Source organism: Elephas maximus, chromosome 14 (genome assembly GCF_024166365.1).
Source record: "Elephas maximus indicus isolate mEleMax1 chromosome 14, mEleMax1 primary haplotype, whole genome shotgun sequence".
Taxonomy (NCBI): Eukaryota; Metazoa; Chordata; class Mammalia; order Proboscidea; family Elephantidae; genus Elephas; species Elephas maximus.
The window spans coordinates 81,486,933-81,494,558 of NC_064832.1; the positions used below are offsets into that span (position 1 = coordinate 81,486,933).

A 7,626-nucleotide genomic window follows, 5' to 3' on the forward strand; every position below is an offset into this window, starting at 1 on the left:
CACTACAGAGACTGCGGTGCCGCGCGGGGGCAGCGGCGGCGGGATCCGAAAGAGGTGGTCGCCGCGGCTCGGGTGGCGGAGGACAGCGCAGAAGCCGCAGCCACCGCCGCTACCGCCGCGGGAGCAGCCCAGGGGCCCGGTGCCACCTTCGCTCGCCCCCTCACTACCATGTACAGTGTGCGCTGCAAGAAGAAGCCTGGTGGTGCACGCACACCCCCGCGTCCCGCTCCCTCTGGCTCGTCCCCGGGCGTGCGCCACTGACCGGGGGAATGTGGTGAAGACCGCGCCGCGAAGAGCGGGGGGGAGGGGAGGGCCGGCCGGCGCGAACCAAGGCCACAGGGTGTGAGGAGCCCGAGGCGGCTGGAGGGGGCGGTGGCCGTGTTGGCTCGGAGAAAGTTGCCCCCTATACAGATGGGAACTGTAAGTACGCGCCCGGGAGGGGTGTGCAACGGTGGGTGCCGGGACCCCGCTATCGCTCGGCGGTGGCGGCGCGGGTGGGTGCGAGTGTGCGAAGGAGCTTGAGTGTGAGCGGTTGCGAGCGCTGGGAGGGGTTGACCGTCACGTTGGCGGGGGCCGGCGGTGCCAGGCAGCCGCCTTCGCGTCTGTACCCCCCTCCCACCCCGGCTCCGCACCCCCACCAACACCTCCCCCTCCCGGCCCCACCCGGCTCGGGCTCCGGCCCCTACCGTGAGGTGCCTCTCCAGCCGGTCCTCCGCCGCCCCTCCCCCCTCGCCCCCCGCCGCTCGCGATCGCCCCCCGCTCTCCCTCCCCCACCCCAACCCAGCTGCCCGCTCCCCGCTCCGACAACCGCGGAGAGCGCCGAGGAGAGCCGCTGGGGGAGCCCCGGAGCCCGCGGCCGCCAGCACCGCTGCGGCCCCGGGCTGGCGGCGTCCGGACACCCCTTTTCTCCAAACGCTCGGACTACATGCACTGCTCGCCTCCTGGTCGCCCTGCCTGGGCGTCAGAAACCCAGCGCAAACCCCGAAGAGGTATTTTAAAGGGTTGCTAAGATGAGTGGGCCCTGAAGATGTGAGATGGGGTAAGTCTGCCGTTTACTTTGCGAAAGAGGCTCTTGTGTGTGTGTGTGCGCGCGTGTGTGTGTGTGTGTGTGTGTGTGCATGTGTGGGTGTGCGCGCGCGCGTGTGGCGGGGTGGCTTTCCTTCCTTCTCCTCGCTCCCCTTCTTCCTTGCTTTGGGGCGGGGTGGGGGAGGGGGAGGCTCGCGCCCTGAACTCCGGGCGCTTCTGCCTGGGCCGCGGTTCGGGCAGCTGTGCTGGGAGTCTCAGGTCCGGCCTGGGCGCCGGGCTCCAGCCCGCGCGGTTCCCCGCCGCTTAATGCGGGGATATGCAGGCGTTGAGTCAGGGTCTAAATTCTCTGGAGGAAAACGAATACAGCGCCTCACTCCTACTCACCACCCCCCCCCAAAATCTGATAATGTGAGAATGTGCAGCGCACCCGCGAATTTACATCCGAGGTGCTTTTCCCGTTCAGAATGTCAGCCTTCCCCAGCCTTCCTCAACTTTATTTTCTCAAAATTTCGGTCTTCTTTAATAGGAAGAAGGAGGGGCAGGGAAGTGGGGTGAGAGGAAGCTCTTCCACCCTTGCTAACCAGCGCTGAATTAAAGTTGTAAACGCTCGAGTTTAATACCAGCCGGACGGACACAATTTGCCAAGGGCTGTCAGATGGGGGCTGGGAGGCACAGGGAAGGAGGGGGAGGGGCCCCAAACCCCGCTGAATGGATGTGCAGATTGATCCAGCGGAGAGCCTGAATTTCCAGGTAAACGTTTTCCTTTCGTAGGGGGTGGTGTTTTTTGCCGCTTTTAAGTAGGGAGGCGTTTGCCGCTTCGTTGGGAGGTCGCGGGTACTTAGGCACTGTGGATCCAATTTGTCTCGACACGTCTGGGTGGTCACACGTGAATGATTCGCAGGCACACTTGCCACATGTGCGCGTGAATGCAGGGGCGCTTTCAAACGCGGGCTGGGGTCTGAATAGGGATCAAGAGCAATGTCTCCAGGCCTGAGCCTGTGTCTCAGAAATGTCTTGGCTTTAGTTTTGGGTTGCGATTCAAATCAGACTTCGGTGGTGAGCAGAGGCAAGGTTGGTCAGAGAAAGGCTTTGGTTGCTGGAAAAGGGCATTTCCACCAAATGTGCCCCCCACCCTTCTCCCGCTAACCAACCCAAAACACACACACACACACACACACACACGCATTCCTTTTATGTCCTTTGCTATATGAGGACTACTGTCGACCAGAAGTAGGAAGTCGAAGGAAGCCTTTAAGGGGACAAAAAGAAAGCGAGAAGGCAAAGGGGGAGGGGGCCAGACTGATCCCTTAAAAAAGATGAAATTCGAATATTAAAGCCCTGACGTATGTCACTTGCTGTCCTCTCCACTTTTTCTATTTTGCCTCTTAATCAGCCCGAGTGCCTTTATCTCTTAAAATCAAAAAAAAAAAAAAAAAAAAAGCATTCACAGTTAAATGTAATAAGCAACTCCAAAGATGGGGCTTCTGGCGATGTGGTAGTTCAGTTCAAATCTCACTAATTCATTAGGGTTAGTTTTGCATACCGTGGCAAAGACGCGGATCCGAGGTAAAGAGAGGCTTTGGCGCCGGTCCTTGGTTTAGTTTCAGCTGATTCCCGGTAAACGGTGAGAACGTCCTCTTTAAACTCAAGGTATCGGGAGGTGTTCTGGAATTGCGGATACCTTCGTTCAGTTCTTTGTAATCCAGCGTGCATAACTATTTCAGTGGCTTAAAGATGCGGTTTTGGTAGCGTCGCTGACATGATCAATGAGAAGTGGACGCAGGGTGCTCTCAGGGAAGCGCTGCTAAGTGGCACCGTGCATGCAATTAGGACGCTGATGTGCTTAATAGCGTGGTAGCGAAATCCACCGTCAAAGAGAAAGCTTTCTCGGTTTTTCTCCATAAGCAAAGCTCCGGAAGACAATTGGTGATTTAAGAGCTTCTTTTGATGCATTATCTTCCATCCTTTTTGCCTCTGAAAAGTATTCTTTAGGTTCCCACCCTGGCATTTCCAGCCACGGTTTAAAATAGCCCAAGTATTGTGGTTCCTTGCTTCTGTGTGAAAATGGGAGACCCTCATGGTGAACTGTTAACCGAAGAGATTCTGAAAGGAAGGAAGGGGGGCTGGATATAGGTGGGGGGGAATCTTGTAAAATGGTGCTTCTTTTTTCTTAAATTAGAGCCATGAAACTGAACTGACAGCCATTTTATATATATTTATGGGTTAGTTTTGAAAGGGGAGGAGGGTAGGGAAGAAGACTAAAATGGGACTTTATCTAACCTGCCCTTATCTTGTAAAAAACAACATGTTTTACTCATTAGGAGGTGAAATCAACCTTCAAATCAAAGTGAATATCAGGTTTTAATGAAGTCTGGAGTATGTGGATATTCCACCAAGAGGGGAGGAGGATTGTCATGCACACTCCCTCCTCCTGGATTTCAGAGAAACACTGTTAGGGAAGAGAGAGAGAGAGAGAGACTTTCTGACTGATCTCTTAAAATCTTGGTCATGTTCTGTTGTTTCCTTCTCTCCTCTCTCCCTTGCAGGAGGTAAAATGCACGCTTGTTGCCCCCCAGTAACTTTGGAACAAGACCTTCACAGAAAGATGCATAGCTGGATGCTGCAGACTCTAGCCTTTGCTGTAACATCTCTCCTCCTTTCGTGTGCAGAAACCATCGATTACTATGGGGAAATCTGTGACAATGCATGTCCTTGTGAGGAAAAGGATGGCATTTTAACTGTGAGCTGTGAAAATCGAGGAATCATCAGCCTCTCTGAAATTAGTCCTCCCCGTTTCCCAATCTACCACCTCTTGTTGTCTGGAAACCTCTTGAACCGTCTTTATCCCAATGAGTTTGTCAATTACACTGGGGCTTCAATTTTGCATCTGGGTAGCAATGTCATCCAGGATATTGAGACTGGGGCTTTCCATGGGTTGCGGGGTTTGAGGAGACTGCATCTGAACAATAATAAACTGGAACTTCTGCGTGATGACACTTTCCTTGGCTTGGAGAACCTGGAGTACCTACAGGTCGATTACAACTACATAAGCGTCATTGAACCCAATGCTTTTGGGAAACTGCATTTGTTGCAGGTGCTTATCCTCAATGACAATCTCTTGTCCAGTTTACCCAACAACCTTTTCCGTTTTGTGCCCTTAACGCACTTGGACCTGCGGGGGAACCGGCTGAAACTTCTGCCCTATGTGGGGCTCTTACAGCACATGGATAAAGTTGTGGAGTTACAGCTAGAGGAAAACCCCTGGAATTGCTCCTGTGAGCTGATCTCTCTCAAGGATTGGTTGGACAGCATCTCCTACTCGGCCCTAGTGGGGGATGTGGTTTGTGAGACGCCCTTCCGCTTACATGGCCGGGACTTGGACGAGGTGTCCAAACAGGAGCTTTGCCCAAGGAAACTCATTTCGGACTATGAGATGAGGCCACAGACGCCTTTGAGCACCACGGGGTATTTACACACCACCCCTGCTTCGGTGAACTCCGTGGCCACGTCGTCTTCTGCTGTTTACAAACCCCCCTTGAAGCCTCCTAAAGGGACCCGCCAACCCAACAAGCCCAGGGTGCGCCCCACCTCTCGGCAGCCCTCCAAGGACTTGGGTTACAGCAACTACGGCCCCAGCATTGCCTACCAGACCAAATCCCCGGTGCCTTTGGAGTGTCCCACCGCGTGCACTTGCAACCTGCAGATCTCTGATCTGGGCCTCAACGTCAACTGCCAGGAGCGCAAGATCGAGAGCATTGCTGAGCTGCAGCCCAAGCCCTACAACCCCAAGAAAATGTATCTGACCGAGAACTACATCGCCGCAGTGCGCAGGACCGACTTCCTGGAGGCCACGGGGCTGGACCTCCTGCACCTGGGCAACAACCGCATCTCCTTGATCCAGGACCGCGCCTTCGGTGATCTCACTAACTTGAGGCGCCTGTACCTGAACGGCAACAGGATCGAGAGGCTGAGCCCGGAGCTGTTCTATGGCCTGCAGAGCCTGCAGTATCTCTTCCTCCAGTACAATCTCATACGCGAGATTCAGTCTGGGACTTTTGACCCAGTGCCGAACCTCCAGCTGCTATTCCTGAATAACAACCTCCTGCAGGCCATGCCCTCAGGCGTCTTCTCTGGCCTGACCCTCCTCAGGCTCAACCTGAGAAGCAACCACTTCACCTCCTTGCCAGTTAGTGGAATTCTGGACCAGCTGAAGTCGCTCATCCAAATCGACTTGCATGACAACCCTTGGGATTGTACCTGCGACGTGGTGGGCATGAAGCTGTGGGTGGAGCAGCTCAAGGTGGGCGTCCTGGTGGATGAGGTGATCTGCAAGGCGCCCAAAAAGTTCGCGGAGACCGACATGCGCTCCGTTAAATCGGAGTTGCTGTGTCCAGACTACTCGGATGTGGTGGTTTCCACGCCCACGCCCTCCTCCATCCAGGTCCCCGCGAGGACCAGCGTGGTGACCCCCGCCGTCCGGCTAAACAGCACCGGGGGCCCCGCGGGCTTGGGCGCAGGCGGAGGTGCGTCGTCGGTTCCCCTGTCCGTGTTGATCCTCAGCCTGCTGCTGGTCTTCATCATGTCCGTCTTTGTGGCCGCCGGGCTCTTCGTGCTGGTCATGAAGCGCAGGAAGAAGAACCAGAGCGACCCCACCAGCACCAACAACTCGGACGTGAGCTCCTTCAACATGCAGTACAGCGTGTACAGCGGCGGCGGCAGCGCGGGCGGCCACCCGCACGCGCACGTGCACCATCGGGGGCCCGCGCTCCCCAAGGTGAAGACGCCCGCGGGCCACGTGTACGAGTACATCCCCCACCCGCTGGGCCACATGTGCAAAAACCCCATCTACCGCTCCCGAGAGGGCAACTCCGTGGAGGATTACAAAGACCTGCACGAGCTCAAGGTCAGCTACAGCAGCGACCACCACCTGCAGCAGCAGCCGCCGGCGCAGCCACAACAGCCCCCGCAGCAGGCCTCGCAGCCGCCCCCACCGGCCCTGCAGCTGCAGCCCGGAGAGGAGGAGAGGCGGGAAGGCCACCACTTGCGGAGCCCCGCCTACAGCGTCAGCACCATCGAGCCCCGGGAGGACCTGCTGTCGCCGGTGCAGGACGCCGACCGCTTTTACAGGGGTATTTTAGAACCAGACAAACACTGCTCCTCAACCCCCGCCGGCAATAGCCTCCCGGAATATCCCAAATTCCCGTGCAGCCCAGCTGCTTACACTTTCTCCCCGAATTATGACTTGAGGCGCCCCCATCAGTATTTGCACCCGGGGGCTGGGGACAGCAGGCTGCGGGAACCGGTGCTCTACAGCCCCCCCAGTGCTGTCTTTGTAGAACCCAACCGGAACGAGTATCTGGAGTTAAAAGCAAAACTAAACGTTGAGCCGGACTACCTCGAAGTGCTGGAAAAACAGACCACATTTAGCCAATTCTAAAAAACCAGAGAAACTCCCTTGGAGCTTTTGCATTTCAAACAAACAAGCAAGCGGACACACACGGTGAACACAAATTTGATTGTGTTGTTTCAGCATTTAGGGTGAAGTGCCTTGGCACGGGATTCTCAGCTTTGGCGGAAGATACTGAAAGGGTGTGCAATTTCCTTTTCATTTTTCACGTGGGAAATATTGGTGTAAACTGGGCACATCGCTTTCTCTACTTTCGTGTGGCGGAGAAAGAGAGAAGGGCGTAATGGAGGGCAATTAGCTGCGCGGGTGACTCGCTAAGGGTCCCCCGTCATTTTGGTAGTGGTTGCAAGTGCTAAAAATGGTGAAAGATGGCTGCGCATAGATTCTCGTCTTGCTCTTTTTGCTCCCTTTGCCCCGCCCTTCTACCCCTTTAAGCCGTGGGTGGGTCTAAATGGCTTTTTTGGGGGAGACTTAGCACACCCCAACTTGAACGGAAAGTTTGTTTTCTCCTCCCCCCCTTCCCTTCCTCATTTCTTCCCTTTCTTTTTAAAGGATGTGTTTGTACGCATTCTGGACATTTGAATTAAACAACACACAGAAGTATTGTGATCTTGGAAGGATCACCATAGATGTGGACAAATCATTAAAATTACAGAGCTATATGATCCATAATTGATTAGTCAAAATAACTTATTGATGAAATATACAAATATTTTATTGTAGCACCTATTTTTATATGCACATTTAGCATTTCTCTTTCCTTCACTATTTAGTCTATGATTTTCACGGAGGGGTCGCGCCCTGTTAGGAGCTGTGTTTCCAAAACAAGTGATATCAGGAAGACATTTTAAATCATTAAAAATGTGGAGAAATTTTAGCAAAATTTTAAGCCGAATGCAACCCACCCAATTGGATGTGTAATTTTGTTTTGTTTTTGTAAATGGATGAAGTCCCAATGTATATCAAAAAAATATATTTGAGGGCAATTAATTGGGCCATTTGAGTGAGAATCATGTGCAAGTGTTTGGTTTTCTTAGAGAAGTTTTAAAAGTATTTTTATTAGTCAACCAAAAGTATGTATTGATTTGACTACTATTGTAGCCGATTTTTGATTGTTTAACCAAACCCAGTCACAAGTGTACTGGCACCTCGGAAGACCAAAAGATGGACTGTACAAATCTCTCTAACAATGT

At 53.8% G+C, this 7,626-nt stretch overlaps 1 protein-coding gene across 1 annotated transcript; it reads left to right on the forward strand.

The window, feature by feature from the left end:
* Positions 1–395: 395 nt before the first annotated feature.
* Positions 396–6,791, forward strand: SLITRK5 (SLIT and NTRK like family member 5). The gene is made up of 2 exons (XM_049853213.1): positions 396–420; positions 3,573–6,791. The coding sequence occupies exon 2, from the start codon at positions 3,581–3,583 to the stop codon at positions 6,461–6,463; it is 2,883 nt and encodes a 960-aa protein (XP_049709170.1). The 5' UTR covers positions 396–420; positions 3,573–3,580; the 3' UTR covers positions 6,464–6,791.
* The last annotated feature ends 835 nt before the right edge of the window (positions 6,792–7,626 follow it).